The following is a 17476-nucleotide window of genomic DNA, read 5'->3' as shown; positions in this document are numbered from 1 at the left end:
AGTCCATGGGACTTTTGAAGGGCACAAAGGCCAAGACCAGGGGCATCGTAGGCCGTGGCCTCTGTGGCCTGCATGTCTGCAACACTAGGCAAATGTTTGGCAGAAACAAATTTCAAAATATGTCTTAAAGGCAGTGGACACTTGGTAATTACTCTAAATAGTTATCAGCATAAAACCTTACTTGGTAACGAGTAATGAAGAGCTGCTGATAGTATAAAACATTGTGAGAAACGGTTCCCTCTGAAGTAACGTAGTTTTTGAGAAAGAAGTTTTTTTCCACAAATTTGATTTTGAGACTTCAGAATTAGAATTTGAGGTCTCAAAATCAAGCATCTGAAAGCACACAATTTCGTGTGACAAGGGTGTTTTTTCATTAATTATTATTTGCAACTTTGACGACCAATTGAGCTCAAATTTTCACAAGTTTGTTATTTTATGCATATACTGAGATACACCAAGTGAGAAGACTGGGTACCAATAGTGTCCAATGTCTTTTCAAGTCAATAAATATGGCCCTTAATTCCTGAATCAATGCCTTTCCTATCCATGCATGTGAGTTGACTGAACCAAAATCTTGACACAAACACTGATCCAGGGAAGTATACTTTGAAAAATCCTCCTGACAGTGCACTTAACTAAAATAGTTGCAGCTGACGTATTTAAGCTACTTCATAGAGCTGAGGAAAAAATGTCACTTTCCCTTGTGGTCCATCACTTGATTTTTAAAATAATCTGGGCCCAATTCTGCTTAAAGACAGAGGACACTATTGGTAATTGTCAAAATCTAGTCTTACTTAGTGTACCTCAACATATGCATAAAATAATAAACCTGTGAAAATGTGAACTCGATTGGTCGTCGGAGTTGCGAGACTAACTATGAAAGAAAAAACACTCTTGTCACACGAAGTTGTGTGCTTTCAGATGCTTGATTTCAAGACCTCAAATTCTAAACTTGAGGTCTCAAAATCAAATTTGTGGAAAATTACTTCTTTCTCGAAAACTACTCCACTTCAGAGGGAGCCGTTTCTCACAATGTTTTATACCATCAACCTCTCCCCATTACTCGTTACCAAGTAAGGTTTTATGCTAATAATTATTTTGAGTAATTACCAAAAGTGTCCACTGCCTTTAAATAGGATCACCATTCTCTGCCCATATCTGCGCTAGCCGTGTAAAGCGAAGAGTGCTTAGTAATGCGGTGTACGCTCATGCAACAAGCACAAATTCCCTGCTTACCTGTGAAATACGCTTAAAGTCACCTGGAAATATAATTTTTTTTCTTTCAAACATAAGAGTATATGCTTACGAACAATAAAACAATTTTTTTAGTAATTGTTTGTCACGATTTATATGTTTAAAAAATATATAAAGTTGTTTGGGGGGCTGACTCTGCCTACCCCTTTTGTTATGTCAATCGAGGCAGACTTTGCCTGCAATGCGTATAGTAAACACACGTTCAAAGTACATGTACGTCCAAGTCGTGAGTTGGTACATTTCAAAAAGTGTTTTTCTGCATTCAGCAGCAATACACCTGGTCGGCATTGCCGGAAAAACAATTTTTATTTTTGTTAAATGTACAAACTCACGACTTGGTTCGTACATGTACTTTGCAATTGTGTTTACTCTACGCAATACAGGCAAAGTCTGCCTCGATTGACGTCATGAACAGCGCCCTCTCGGGTCGGGGTCTACTCTTAAATTTGTAAATAACATAAGAACTGATTTTTTAAAACCTTAGTTAACTGTTTATTCACATTCCACTCATCAAAACACATATATTAGTGACAAAAGCTTTATTTTGAAAAAATACCACTTCCAGGTAACTTTAAAGACAAGGCGGAATTCCTTGCTTCTGTAAGCGCAAATTCTTTGCTTATACGATTAGCAGAGCCATGCAAATGGGGCTCTGATTCTTCCCACAATGAAGAAGGGTTGTCGTACAATACGAAACATTAAGGTATACTGTTCTTCGTATAAAAAGGACAGGAATCAGAAGCTGCTTGCATCTGAAAAAATCCTGATGTTCCCATTCATACTCTCCTTTAAACGGGTAAATAGGAGATTAAATCTTGGTGGCTCACTGGTGCATGAAACAAGTCTAGTAATCCATAGGGATTATGTGACAAAATTAAGGATTCATGGTTCATTAGAGCATTTGCCCCAGATGGGAATTGGTTCAGGGTGGCCGGGTTTTGCCAACCGGACTAACTAACCGAAGGTATTGATTGCCTGGTGACGGAGCAACCTAGAGGTCGTGAGCCAGACCAAAAGATCATCGCACTTTTTCCACTATGAGCCACTCATGTAATTTTACCCCTCTCTTTCCATAGAGTGCAATAAAAAACATAAAATTTATATCTAAAAACTTGATTTCAACACTAAAGATGGAAAAGAAAAAAAATACTACGGAAAAGGAAAGAATGATGTGTGATATAACAATGATGGTGACTTCCTCCGTCGCCAGTAATGAAATTGTCCAGAGACGAATGTCAAATTTATATGGATCGACAGTGATGAGCGGGTAGTCTGAACGTGCTTGGCATAATGCTAAATTCTTGCCTCAAGAATACATCAGCTTTGGTCTGTGGAACACGTCTCCAAAAGCACGATCGCAATCCATTGTCTATTCAAGTGATCTTGATCACTCCAGTATTTCCCGACAAAGGGCGCCCTCAAGCGGATATTGTTATTGCAATTTTTTTATCCCCCTACCCCCCCCCCAATACGTTGATTAAGATGTTTATCATCAGGTGGTTTCTATGGTAGCCAATTAAACATGTGAATGGCAAGACATTTAGCGGACTGAGGCAAGTGCTGATGAAAGCGCTTTAGTCTCTCGGTTAACAAACTTGCATTGTTGAAGTAGGGCAAGGCCGAGGTTGCTCCACATTTTACTTGCGACATTTTACTTGCGACAAATAAAAAATAATGCCATGTCTGCAATGTGTGGGGAAGGAAAAGACAGTGAATACATGCCGTGATTTTTCTCTCTTTTTTTCTTCTTTCTCTTTTAAGGGGGAAATGTAATCTTGTATTGGATCCTTGCAGAGGTACAGTAAAGGTAAAAAAGAGCACAGCCGCACAATAGCTGTGAAGGCTGTGGGTTATTTCAAGTCCTGATGATTGTATTGTGTACACATCCACTTAAAATACATTCTATGGCACATGCCACCAAATACCCATGGAGGATGCACAAATTACAAAAATACATCTTATCTTTAAAGTTGCTGTAAAATTACTTCACATCAAAACATAAACATTTGATACCGAGCAATTTATCCAATAGATGTCTAGCAAAAGACCCAACTAAGCATGGTCTCACATCCCCCACCAAACCCCAATCCTTCCCTCCAGACTAAATTCCATTCACCATGGCATCATTCTGACCTACTTCCAGAGTCTACATGTGTTCAACAACAAAATTGTAATGACGAACAGTCCTTTTTACCCATTAGTCCGAGTCCAATTATGGAAAAAATCAACCGGTCTGAACAACTTAAATACATCATCAAGTAATGGCTTCGCTTGCTTTCAAAAAAACCTAATCGGAGCTTAATTATGTCTGAAGGCTACATAATTAACAGATTTGCCCTACATCAATATTTTTTGACGGGTTTTTAAAGATGCATTGTGTGTATCTTATACTGTAGTCATCTTTTCACCACCAATTCTTGGCACGTTATTTTCTATAATGCCAACAAAGCCTTCGTTACGATTATTGAGGTGACAACTAATTCCTGCAGCATGGGTTTTACAGATATATTAAAATCATTTGAAAAAATAGTATTATAAACACCTTAGAGAGTTTCATGCAGTCTGATTGGTTGAGGACTGGTCATTTGGAGGTGTTTCTCACTACCAACCTCTCCCATTACTGGTTCCCAAGAAAGGTTTTGGGGTCATTCTGTGTCAAACCACTCCAAAAAAGGTGCTCGGTTTTTATTTTGAAAGGGCACATTTGGTATTTTGAGAATTTGTGATATAATGAATGCTTTCCTTGTGCGTATTTTTCTGCTATTTTGGACAAGAGTAAATTTTAAATGTATCGTACAAAGAAAAATTACAATTTTTCTTCTTCTTTTTTTTTCTTTTCCCGTTTAAGTTAGTTATTAATAGCAATAACAGTGTGAGGGCACCAATATTCACTGCTTAGTAATGATCTTAGTTAGTGGCTGATAATTTTTACAAATGTTTTCTTTTAATGTATTTATTAATGGCAATAACAGTGTGAGGACCAAATACTTACTGCGTGGTAATGACTGTGGTTAGTGGCCAATACAAATTTTGTTTAAATTGTTAAAGGTATTTATTAATGCAATTAACAGTTTGAGGATCCAGTCTTCACTTTGAGGTAATGACGTTGGTTTGTGGCTGATGCTTTTCACAATATTTTTTTTAAAGGTACAGTATTTATTAATGTCAGTAACAGTGTGAAGACCCGTTCAGTAAAAGAAACAGCCTTGGTTGGTGGCTGGCCACTGTTCAATTATCTCGCCCATAGCTCGTTCGAACAGTTTACTCAGCTCGCCTTCAGCCGTTTGAAATGTCAAGACCATACGGATGGCTATTTCCAGAGCCATTATTCCTCCACAAAAAGAAATTTTACACACAGCATTGTGCGGTACCTGCAAAGATTCTGAGTAATACCTCCATCTGAAACCTCTCAGGTATTTCTTTGCAAATATGTGTGGGGGGGGGGTGGGGGGTTCCTACGATGTCTTCTAAAGCTATGTTCGCACTGGACTTAATTTGGGTAAACTAACCAAACCAATGGGTAACTTACCCTTTTCAAGTCCCATGCAAGCAGCTAGATAACAGATAACTTAACCACAACGCGTGGGTAGTTTAACTGAGCCAAAAGTGCCAAGGCAGATTGACCAATTCAGTTTAACCAAGCCAGAAGCGCGCGTAAAACTGGCATGTTATGTACCTGGTTTACTGTAATTCAACCCGCGTCAATTAAATCCAAGTGCAGACAGGAAGATTAACCCATCTGAATGTTATCCCGCATCATGGTAAAATTACCCAAAATGTTTATCCAGTGCGTATACTGCTTTAAAAGACCCCGGGTCAGTGGACTTCACACATGATGTGAATCCCCTCACCGTCTGATGGCATCCAGCGACTCATGCCACCCCAAGGTGCCAACCAAAACATTGAACACATGTTATGAACATTTGGAATATGCCATATAGGTAGTGTAAGAATGACAATGGGTGATCATCCTGAGAAGGTCTGGGACTCTGTAGGAGATAATTGGAGGGGTGAAGGGATGAGGAGGAAAAGGAAGGGGGTTGGAAAGGAGAGGGTTTGAAGGGAAGGGGGTAATGAGCCTCTCTGAGGATACAATACTAAAGGAATACAAGAATGACGACAAGGTCTTAAAATGGCTGACTAAAATCACCAGATTCGTGGCCATGTGATAAAGGACCGAGCATGGCCTCGACCCTTTGAGCGGCCATTTTAAAGACCTTTGCCAGGGTTTTTTTCCTAGTATTTTGAATTTGGTCTTGTCAAAAAATGTGTGGTCCAGAAAATATTTAAAGTTACAATGTAAATTTGTGGTTTTCTCCCCAAATGTAAGCCCTGGAAGGTAGTAAAGCTGATCCAGACTTTGTTGGTCTCTGATGTAATGAGGATCCAGGTTCATTGCACAGTGTAGGAAATGATGTTTATATCCCTTTCAAAAATTCGGTACTACAAGAACCTCAATTATTTCAAAATACTCTCTTACTCAGTACTAAAGAAGCATCTTTGACGGAGCTCACACAAACACGCCTGGTGACTGTATGCGTTAAGAGAAAAGAGGAAGCTCACGTGACACCCATGCCGGGGGGGGGGGGGGGGGGGGGGCCTTACGGGGTAGTCAACAGGGGGCGCTACTGTGTGTAACAGTCTTAGCGCTTGCGCCTGCCAGCTAGGGAAATAATATGCAAATGTAGTTGCTCTGATAAGTAGAGAAACGTAAACTGTTTACACGCGAAGAAAATGTAGGAGAAAGAATGTGCCACTTACCCTGCTAATCCTGCTTTGGGCAGAGTGTGAACGACGCCAGCTAGACCATCATGGCTGACCAGCTTTCCTGAGGTACTGTCTAACAAATACACCACCAGGTCAACCTGTGGACAGAGAAGGAACAACCAAAATATGATCAATCCAAGAACAGACAATACAATAAAAACAAGTTCTTGATTCAGTCCAGGATTATTACATTTTTCTATTGAGGGTGAAACAGTTTTGTACTCTTGGCTTGAGGGAGCACTGTGTGTATATTGAAGTAAGATTATGTTCTTTCGAGAACTTGTCTTACTACATATTCGCGGTGTAGAATTTAGGAGACTTCTCAACTACCAAAAAAGTCCACAACAACTCTGATGACATGTAGATGCAATTCTGTAACTTGTCATATTAATTGGCGGAAAAGTGTCATCCGTCATTTTGCCATGTATTAACTGCCACTACGTTGTATGTACGGAAAAGAAATATAGGACGGTGTATAATTGTCTTTTTGATGCCTACTCCTCAGCGCCGTTCCCAGAACAATCAGTCTCGCTCGTTTGGCCAGACAAGGCTAAGGTTGTGTCATGGCAAACCAGGTTGGTATCTACACGGAGTTGTTCCTGTCACTTAGACATTTTAAAAAGAGTTTTCAGAGTGTGGGGCAGATAAATTTGTGTAAATTTTACGTTTGCTGTGATTATAAAAGAGTAATAAGGATCGGTGTGTGAGTTCCAACAGGCACTTTGTTCATGCATTGTATGCATCCAATATTTATATCCAATATATCCACTCAAAGACATCCCATATTTGCATATTGTCTTGTACTACAAAGGGCCCAATTTCATAGAGCTGCTAAGGCACAAAAGTTGCTAAGCACAAAACAAGTATGCTTAGCTGATTAAGGTTACCAATGTCACATTGAATAATTTGTGATTGGTTTCCTGCCCTTTTATTTGCTCAGTAGAAATTTGTTAAGCAATGTTTCGTGCTTATGCAGCTCTATGAAATTGCGCCAAGGTGGAAGAAGTAGCATCATTTTCATGATAATTCTAAAGATAAATTGTTATAAAGATGTTAAATTTGCATCAGGGATAAAGGATATTATTATTTTTTTATTTTTTATTTTTTATTTTTACCCATACGACGATGTGTGTTAGCATTGTATACTTAGTACTTTCCCGCGTCCTGTGAAGGAGAAAATCACAGGCATATACTCAGGTGGGACTCGGACCCTTTAAATCCCATAGATAACACTGAATCACTGCTTTAGCCTCGCGAAAATGGAACAGGCCTCGTGATTTTATCAGGCTTCCTGGAATTACACGGAGGCCATAGAGGCCTTTGACGGTTAACCCCAACCTCGTTCCCAGGGGTGATCGATCTCGCCGCGCCATTTTTTTCCCAGCATGCCTTGCTCGATCATAACCCCTGGAAGTGTAACTCCAAAATATCCAAATATAAGGGATATTACAACTAGTCCTGTGGTTGATCCGTTCTGTGTTGGGCGTTAGTCGCGCACACGCTGGATGCGCTGTGTGAATAAAAGTCATAAACTTGCCTTGACATTCAGTGTTGCGTGACTAAAAATGTGAAAACGTACATCTTTATTGCGCATGCATTTCGGCGTATAGAGCTTTTTGGAGACGCACAGCGTTTCAAATTGTGCGCGTATATGATAGCCAATCAAAGACACGGATCGGAGTTTCCCTCCCAGGGGTTAGAGACCTGCGCAGAGCTAGCGGGTGATACAGCATGCTGCCCATGGTAGCGAGGTTGGGTTAACCCTGATCTCGACCTTTTGATGCCCCTTTAAACGTTGACCATAGACTTATAGATTTTCAAATAGAAGTGCCCTTTTCAAAAAGAAAACGGCCTTGTCCTCTCATGCCCTCTCCAAGATGAATTTCCAGGCATGTTATATTCTGCAACAATGCACGTATATTATGTATCCGATATTTATATAACCATAGAGCTAGGACGGTATAACATGGCCCCTAAACTTCCTTGTACATAGAGTATAATCCAGCTGTATCCACAACATCTCTATTGAGAAAGAGAAATCTCACAATTGATACCCTGGGAAGATGATCTGAAGACATTTCTTTTGAAATTCGACTCGATATTTATAGAATGGGCAAATCGTGGCTTGTTATCCATCTCTTCATTATGGCCGCGTCCTCCCTCTGAGATTAATTGCATTCCAACGCTATCATATCAAACTGCGAGAGCAGAAAATAAACCCAGGAAATAATCTCAGCCTTACTGCCAAGATGAAACTGAACCCGGCCAAAAATCAAGTGAGGGAGGGGGGGAGACAAACTCAAACAACCCTCAAGCAAAAACATTCCAAGATCCCCAGTGTATGTTTTTGAATAAATGCCGGTGGGAAGGTAAAAGAAAGTTAAATTATGCCCCCAGGAAATGTCAGTAAGCTTTGATTTCTAAAAGCATTTGCAGCTTGTCATCTGCCCCTTTCCTTTTTATTTCATTTGTGTCCAGCCATGACTTTCAAAAGTTAGCTTAAAGACACTGGACACTATTGGTAACTTATCAAAATAGTTGCTTAGCACAACTTACTTGGTAACGAGTAATGAAGAGCTGTTGATGCTATCAATTATTGTGAGAAACGGCTTCATTGTAACGTAGCCTTTTAGAAAGAGGTAATTTCTCACTCAAATATTAAAGACTTCAGGCCTGAATCCTTCTAATTGTGCATCCAACGCACACAACTTTGTGCAACAAGGGTGTTTTTTCTTTTATTATTCTGTTGCAACTTCGATGACCAATTGAGTCCAAACTTTCACAGATTTGTTATGTGGGCATTATGTTGATACACCAAGTGAGAATACTGGTCAGTAACATTTACCAATAGTGTCCAACTGCGTGTGGTGTGGCAGTTAACTCTGGTTACGTTATTCAAGGCAGTAAAGTATCGCAGCATGGTGTGGATGTTTGATGAGCCACTCGCGTAGAGTATAGAACTGGATGTTTGTAACTGGAGTGTTTTGTAATGAGCACTAGGCGCAGGTACACGATTTAATAGCATGAGAATACTCCAAATGATCAAGTGCTACCATAGCTGTTTTCCAGATAATCATATTGAGTGACGTCTGATCATCTGATAGCCTGTGAATACTATCCTGATTGGGTATGTCAAGTTTCAACGGGATAGTGCAATTAAAGTAGGGCATTGCTGGGCGCTACGTAATACTACACTGATCTGTCAAGCTCTGCCAAATCATGACTTTTGTCATTTCTTAACTGTTGTCATTTCTTGCGTTTACATTAAACACAAAATAGACACGGAAAAGGCAGCCAGCCCAGGCCTGGATTTTCATCTTTGAACCTTGCCTCGTTTGGATAAACAGGTGGGGAATAATATTTTGGAAATGACGCAGTGAAGCATCCAATAATGTATCCATATTGGACTCCAATATATATTCTGGAGTGTCACAGCAGTATAAATGGTAAAATAAAGGCTGACACTGATGTAAGTTCCACCAATCCAAATGGGAGACATTTAAGACGCTGGTGGCAGCAGACATAACATTCCTTCTTTGCATCTCTGAGAGCATGCGTGCACATGCTTAGTATTGCGCACGTAGGTCTGACATGCGCAGAACTGTAATAAAGGAGCAGAATCTTTCTCAAAGGCTATCGAGAAAGACATCTTTTAGGGGGTTAAAACTTCAGGCCATTAACTATTTTTTGCATTGACACCATCTCCTTTTAATTGGTGAGCAATTGGCAAAAGCTAATTCTATTTTCTCATTATTACTAATTAGTAGTATTATTAGAACTGGAGTCCAGTGTACAAGACAGCAAGGCCTTGACACACCAAATTACTTTCCGCATCACTAGAATAATTTTCCCACCCTCCGAAGCAAGCAACATGCACCTGACTGCCATTAAGCTAAATTCTGAACTATTTTTAGCGCATTTGATTACCGAGCCAACAGCAATATTTGACAAACCTTCATAAAGCGCTACATTTTTAATCTCGATATTGGAACTTCCTTGTCTTTAGGCCAGTTGCATGCCTTCCCTGTGGTGTGAAATGTGCACCACGGTCCAATTTTAAGTTAGTTAACTGCGGATTGTGCCACAGCACCTTCTAAACACTTACTACATTTAGGCCCTTTTTAAAAACAGGTCTCGTAATTCAATCATAGATACTCAATATTCATAGGTCCAATTTTAAGGATGTACACCATATTATACATACTTCTGTACATGAACATTCCCTCGTCTATTTATGCCATGTTAAATATTGTCTGCTCAGGAGTATATAAAAGGCCATGAGTGCAATTTGCATAAAATTGCTTTTGCATATATTTTGGAGCTCCTGGTGAACGGGGTTTATTGATCGAGAGTGGGCTACAAAGTATTTGTCGAAGTAAAAACATTTTAAGTATGTTAATTTTTACTTCTTTTATTTTCAAATCTATTAACATTTTTCATTAAATTATTTTTTTGAACATTATGATGATTAAATAACGGTTCCTCTACAACTGATTAAAAAAAAATATATTCAGCTAAAAAAAATACCCCCCCCCCTAAATTTCTGTTGAAAAACAACGCACTCTGGGAATCTCCACAAAACAGACCTTGCTCATGATGTGATAGCACTGGTGGAATGGAAGCAAACGTCACCAAAATGTCTGCATTTCATTGCATCCACGTACTGTTGTGGCAGTGCAGAAGCATCTCTTTACACAACACACGTCACATAAAATACGTCAGGATCTAGGCTTGTTTTTTGTGGCCGTTCTTGGAGAAATTATTTGAAATGACAAACTGATATAAAAGTCGCAACTAGCATATTTTCAGCTGTTTTATTGTTTATTTATACAATCTGGCATATGGATAAGGCTATTATGGTAAGCCTCCTTATAAGAGCACATTAATTGTTTTTGCTGGAAAAGGGGTTACAGGCCAATACACCATGTCATGTGTACTACAGGGAAAATTTCTTCAAGCAATGTTGGAGAGGTAGTGCTTTCTTATCTACCGGCCTGGCATCGAACTGATGATACCCAAACCTACATCCGTATGGACTGTGAAAGGGGTAACTCTGTTTCAGACCTAGGAGTAGATGGCAACGGCCTCTGGAAAAAAAATAATTGTAGCCCACACCTTGAGTGGCCTTCAAGCGACTTGCATATAAATAAAATAAAAATCAGCTCAAGTAGCTCTATCGGACCTTTTTCCGATTGATGAACCCCTTTTTACCAGTGCACACAAATGGCTACAGTCAGTCACCCTCACCATTTTGGGAGTCAACTGTGCGTATTGCCTAAAATGAGCACCACACTGTCGCCACACATATCAGGGCTCAAATACCTGAAAAGACTTGTTGCTCAAAATAATTACTGTTTTTCTAAAATATTTGTTTAAGATATTATTCAGTGGGGTTTCGATTAATCACTTGACAAACACAAGGCCGCTGGGACTTGTCAAGTCATGGGTTTACTTGCCCAACACTGAAACTACAGGTCTTTGGCCCTCTTTGGTCCAGCATGAACTTTGAGAACTGACTCCCAAAATGGCCGCCAAAAGATTATTATGATAAAGACATCTTGTGAACTGAGTAAATAAAAGTGACTTGTAAAGATTGTAGAGTTTCTCTGGATTTGAACTTTGGCAAGTTCTACACAATTATGCAAGGGCCCAATTTCATGGGTCTGCTTACTGTAAGAAAGCCCTTCTTTTAAAGGTAGTGGACACTATTGGTAATTACTCAAAATAATTATTAGAACAAAACCTTACTTGGTAACGAGTAGGCCAAGGTTGATAACATAAAACATTTTAAGAATTGGGTATCTCTGAAGTGTCATAGTTTTCGAGAAAGAAGTAATTTTCCACGATGTTTATTTTGAGACCTCAGATTTAGAATTTGAGGTCTCGAAATCAAGCATCTAAAAGCACACAACTTTGCGTGACAAGGGTTTTTTTTCTTTTCATTATTATCTCGCAATTGCAACGACCAATTTAGCTCAAATTTTCACAGGTTTGTTATTTTATGCATTATATGTTGAGTGAGAAGACTGGTCTTTCACAAGTACCAATAGTATCAGTGTCTTTAAGAAAAGGTATACTTGGTTCGTTTTTGTGCATTACACATTACTCGGGGCCCAATTTCATGGCTCTGCTTACCAAATAATCAGCACTCATGGAAGCAGGGCATTCTTCGCTTACTCTAAGCATATTTCACAAGACAGCAGGGAATTTTTCCTTGGGGGTGCCTGCATACTCCACATTACTAGGTATTATGTGCTTACCCAGCTAACGAAAACAAAATTTTGCTTGTCATGTAAGTGGAGAATGGTAATTAATGAGGAGAATGGTAACTTAATGGTAAGTAGAGCATTGAAATTGGGCCCCTAGAAGATATTTCCTTAATGTGGAAGGTAAAGACATAAAAGTAGAACTTACTGTGTTATCTAGCGTGATACCAACAGCATCTCTTATGGCTTCACGTAGCTGGTCCCAGCTTGCTACACCTCCCAGTTTCAGTACAATATCCTGCATAAACGATAAAGAGGAAAGAAACAGTCACATTTAAGTACTTGTTCAACCAAAGAAATATATTTATTTCTTTATTTGAAACTGGGCCACAATCGCACATGTGTAAAAGTTTTTCTTTTCTTTTTTAAATTACTGTGTAGAACTTTTTTTGCGAAGAAGTGTATTTATTTGCTAGGTCTATCTGAAACACAATGACCTAGATTATTAAATTAGATTAATTTAGATTAATATGGCACACTGCATGCACAGTCGATCATTAAACTCGCTAAAGGTATATCATGCTACTATAACCACACATGGTAAATTGAACCAAGAACTGCCACAAATCAACTTGATTAAGGAGGGGAAAAAAGTCAACGCAGCAGTTCTGAACTGCAAACTGGCGCCAGATTGATTTACATGCACCCTGCTATATCCATGTCTTCTCAGTTGTCCGTAATTGAGTTACAAATGACAAATATACATTTTCTGAAACCATGCAGTCATCGGATGTCGTCCATTGGTGAGTAGACTAGATGTCATCTACCATGGTCGCTGCTCTAATACAAGCACAAGAATGATCGCTCTATGATTTCATCTCATAAATTACTCAACATCAAACCCACAATACATGTAGATGGATTGCACATGACGTTGCTGACCACCATCGTTGACGAAGCGTGAAAAGCTATCATTGGCTGAGAGTTGTGCACAGCGCGTCACTCATGCACTTCGCCATTTATCATCAAATATGGCGATCGATGACACTTTGTGCAAGGTCCATCTATTAACCCAGAGAACACGGGGCAATAGACCCTTCCCATGAAATATTGCGCATAGCACTTAGTACACATGTAGGACATACTGTGCAACACCCTTGGCAACAGTGGTAGCCAAAGCTGTAGCCGTTACCTTGGATAAGACTTCACATTAGGGATTATAATGATTATAAAGTGATGCAACTTCTCCCACCTAGCGGCTAAGAGCACCGGATTCAAGCTCTGGTGTTCTAGTTCGATCAGCAGAGTGTGGGTTAGGGTTAATGAGCAGGATAAACAAATGCTACCAAATCCCAAAAGCACTCGCTTTGCTGTCACTGCCAGCAGCCGATTTCACAAAATGCTATCTCGAGTTGGACGAGTAACTCGTCCTAACTTAGGATGGGTTCAACGTGTCCTAACATCTTTGAATACGGAACTTAATTCGTCCTAAGTCCTAAGATTAATCCTAAGTTAGGAAGAATTTAGTGAAATCGGCGGCTGGTTATATCAGACACATCGTGGATTGTATACAAAGCAAATCATCTACTCCATAACCACACAAACCCAAAGAATAATCCAGACATCTTCACTCCCATCCCACTCCCAGATTAATATTCAGGCAAACAAACAGACACTGTTTAATGAGCCAGTCAATCAGTACACACCGAAAAAACAGCAAACACGTCAAAAAGTACATCCTGAGGAACGTGACCCTTCTAGCAACAGGCAAAGGCATCTGTCAGATCCACCTACGTTAATACGTGCCAGATATACCATCTTGATTTCTAGTGTTTGTTCTTGGAGAGTTGGCGTCTGGGCAGAGAATGATCTGCCCTCGAGTTTGGTTAACATGGCAGTGACATATAGGGCATGACTGCTACAAAGGTTCCCCTCACTGTCTAATACACATCCTTCAATCCCTATCATAACCTAACTTCAGCATTTTGAATGATTGGTAATTTTGCGACAAAATCCACAAGACTGCCGGGCCTGTAGCTCTAAAACTTTTACTGGGCCAGATAATGTGTTACAAGACGAGCATCAAAATCAGAACGCTACAAGACCGTATTGAATTAATCCCGTTGTTGCTATGAATGTGGCCATCTTGTATGGCAGGCTGTTTGCACATCAAACACTAACATCAATGAAGCACTGCAGCACCCAGCGCTCCTGTTTTGATTTCTACGGCACACGCACGCGCACCCACACCCACACGCTTAAGGCCGGTTTATCCTAAGACTGTGGCCTAAAAACTGTGTCTTTTTATGATTGCGCATCAAGATTTCCATCACGCAACCATCGCACCACCGACCATAAACCGGCCTTTACAGACGTCATGTTGAAGGGCAGGTATTTAAATGGTATCGTCATATTCAATACGGTCTATATGCACAGTATATGGGCTGTTTTGTTCTTCAATACTCAACAAAGTTGAAAGATATTTGTATTTATCCGTTTCAATTAGAAATGCAGTGATGTGTTGAACTTCAAAAACACAAGACAATCAATTTATATGGATTTATATGGTTGCAAGTTTACTGGCCTGATGCTTAAATCACTGACCTCTGTCTGGCCTGAGATCCAGTATGGGTTTCTAGTCCCAGTGATTGCCACAATAGGCTCACAGTTTGTCTTTGTGTAGTATTGATTTAATGTTGATGATGAATCCTCCAGGCAGGATGTAGTTCAACCCTTGGGGGTGTTTTTTACCCCCTCATATTTCTACTTCAAATTTGGCACAGTTGTCATTAAGTTTTTCATACCGCCCTGTCAATAGATAACTCGTGGGAGAAAGATATGTTTTTCCTGGAGTCTCAATGGCAATTGCGCACGTCAGTAAGGTATGCGGTACCTTTATGCTACTATGAGACCCATACTAATTAAGCGGTTTTTATTAAATATCCTTACGCACATTGTACAACACCCCAAGCTATCTGATAAAAGCAGCCAATCAACCCATAAACAACCATAATTGCCATAGGCATTCTTGGAATATCTTTAAACCAATAAAAACAATAGCATTGTTTATATTAAAATTAAATTCCTGTGAGGGTTCTTGGTTTCCCTTCTTAATTCATCTATCCCCCTGTAGGATCTAGTTCATTCATCTTAAACAAACACCCTCCTCGACGCTTCTGTGGAAAGTCGGCTATTTATTAATATTACCTTAGTGGGCAAGGCAGTCCACAATACCTCTCAAAAGACCTGTGCCTATTTCAGTGGTCGGCAAAGTGGTGGCTTATTGCAGGAACTGGTGAGTGTGAGATAAAAGGGAGTTGCCTTTGGGCGAGTTTCGAGGAGACTGCAAAATCAAAGATCCTCCCGGGCATTTTCAAGAAAACAGCATGAAAAAAGAAGACGATTGCTTCCAATTGAAGCCATGCGAGATCTATCGAGAGGTTGAAAATCAACGCGGCTTGAAACAGAAACCCTGAAATTTGATTAAATTCCGGACAATCGTACATGAAGTGGAGGCATTAAACCTTGCTGTACGGTTAAGTTGCATTTGTGGCTTTTTAAAGGAGAATGTTGTTGTTTTTTTGTTGTTTTTTAACTAATGCTGATTTGTATGTAAAGCCAAAACATCAAGAAAGATGCAACAAAAGTCACCAGTGAAACATAAGGACCAGTCTACTTCATAACATTCCATTTCTACATAAACCCCTCAAAGTGTTCTCATCGTGGCCACAACTCCATTCAGCAGGTAAAGTAAACCAATCAATTCAAACTTACCAAAAGTCCTGTCAATTCCCGCCTGGAAATTAAGTTATCAAAAACGACTTACTTAGCTCTATAAGTTACCAAAGGTGATGTGGTCACTGAGCACGGTATGCAAAGGTGCCTTTTCTTAAAGACACTGATACTATTGGTAATTATCAAAGACCAGTCTTCTCACTTGGTGTATCTCAACTTATGCATAAGGAAACAAACCTGTGAAAATTTGAGCTCAATTGGTCATCGAAGTTGCAAGATAATAATGAAAGAAAAAACACCCATGTCACACAAAGTCGCGTGCTTTCAGATGCTTGATTCCAAGACCTCAAATTCTAAATCTCAAATTCTTTTATCTCACTTCAGAGGGAGCCGTTTTTCACAATGTTTTATTCTATCAACCTCCTCTCCCCATTATTACTTGTAACCAATTAAGGTTTTATGCTAATAATTGTTTTGAGTAATTACCAATATTGTTCACTGCCTTTAAACAATCAGAATAGTAGCTATCAAGCTGAATCATCACACATACATGTAGCTATCAGCAAAAAATAAGACGTGCCGAAAATGTGGTAACTAAACCAATTGAAGTCCAAGTAGGCACCTATTGACTACCAGTAGCGTAGTGAACAATTAATTGATTGAGTACAATATCTCATAAGATGGCAAGCACTTCGGTAAAACTTACTCAATTTAAAATCAGCTTGCTTCTGTCAAGGCTCTCCACGATGAAGTATCCCCTTCTGCTATTAATAATCGACTAACAGAACAATTTCAGGGTTTGCTTGCTGCTAAGAGCCCCCTTATCCGGACGCTCTCCTCAGTTCCAGCCAAATATGTAATCATCACCGAAGTCACGCTTGACCGAACATGACCATGAGGATAATGATGTACGTATACAGCGCCACGGCAACTTGAGATAGAAACTTGTGGCGTTAACAGTCGGCAGTCATCTTTGAGAGATACCTTAATGAATGTTTAATGCTCATTTGCCGAACGATAAGGTCAGAGTGGCTTCGCTTGAGAGACCATTTCTCAAATTGACTGACTAAATCAACAATGCCGGCCTAGAGATATATGTCTGCGTGTGGATTCAGCAAGCACATGCACAAATGTTCATATTTTTGTGCCAATGCATGAGACGATTAATTTCGTATTTAATTGTTCAAAGAAAATATCTCAATTTCACAATAAGTTTTTTTATGTTTATTCACAGATGTCATCAAGCAGATGACGAGCAGATGTCCTCCAACGAGTCAAAATGTCTCCAGGTGACAGTAAGACCATCTTTTTGAGTTTCTGTTCCATTGGGCTTGCAATGACTCCCAAACCAAACAGCACTCTAATTCATGTGTGACTTCTTCAAATCACCTCCGATCTCAACTTCCTGACTTCGACCATTTCAATTACTTGAATCAACAAAATAAATTAAGGAGGAGAAAAAGGAAGATAGGAACAGTGAGCTGTGAAAATAAATTGTAGAGAGTAGACTGACA

The 17476-nt window shown here is 39.6% G+C and overlaps 1 protein-coding gene across 13 annotated transcripts in view; it reads right to left on the bottom strand.

Moving 5' to 3' along the window:
* The window catches only part of LOC139935655 (cGMP-dependent 3',5'-cyclic phosphodiesterase-like), a 247108-nt gene that overhangs the window by 145365 nt on the left and 84267 nt on the right, over positions 1-17476 (bottom strand). For all 13 annotated transcript variants that reach the window (XM_071930150.1, XM_071930148.1, XM_071930149.1 and 10 more), the window contains 2 exons: positions 12436-12525; positions 6016-6119 (listed from right to left, as the gene is read on the bottom strand). In XM_071930150.1, the coding sequence (XP_071786251.1) occupies positions 6016-6119; positions 12436-12525 (194 nt within the window). The remainder of the gene's footprint in view (positions 1-6015; positions 6120-12435; positions 12526-17476) is intronic.

This window comes from Asterias amurensis, chromosome 4, assembly GCF_032118995.1.
Source record: "Asterias amurensis chromosome 4, ASM3211899v1".
Taxonomy (NCBI): domain Eukaryota; kingdom Metazoa; phylum Echinodermata; class Asteroidea; order Forcipulatida; family Asteriidae; genus Asterias; species Asterias amurensis.
The sequence above is the reverse complement of the archived record's forward strand: the minus strand, read 5'-3'. Positions and strand labels throughout refer to the sequence as shown.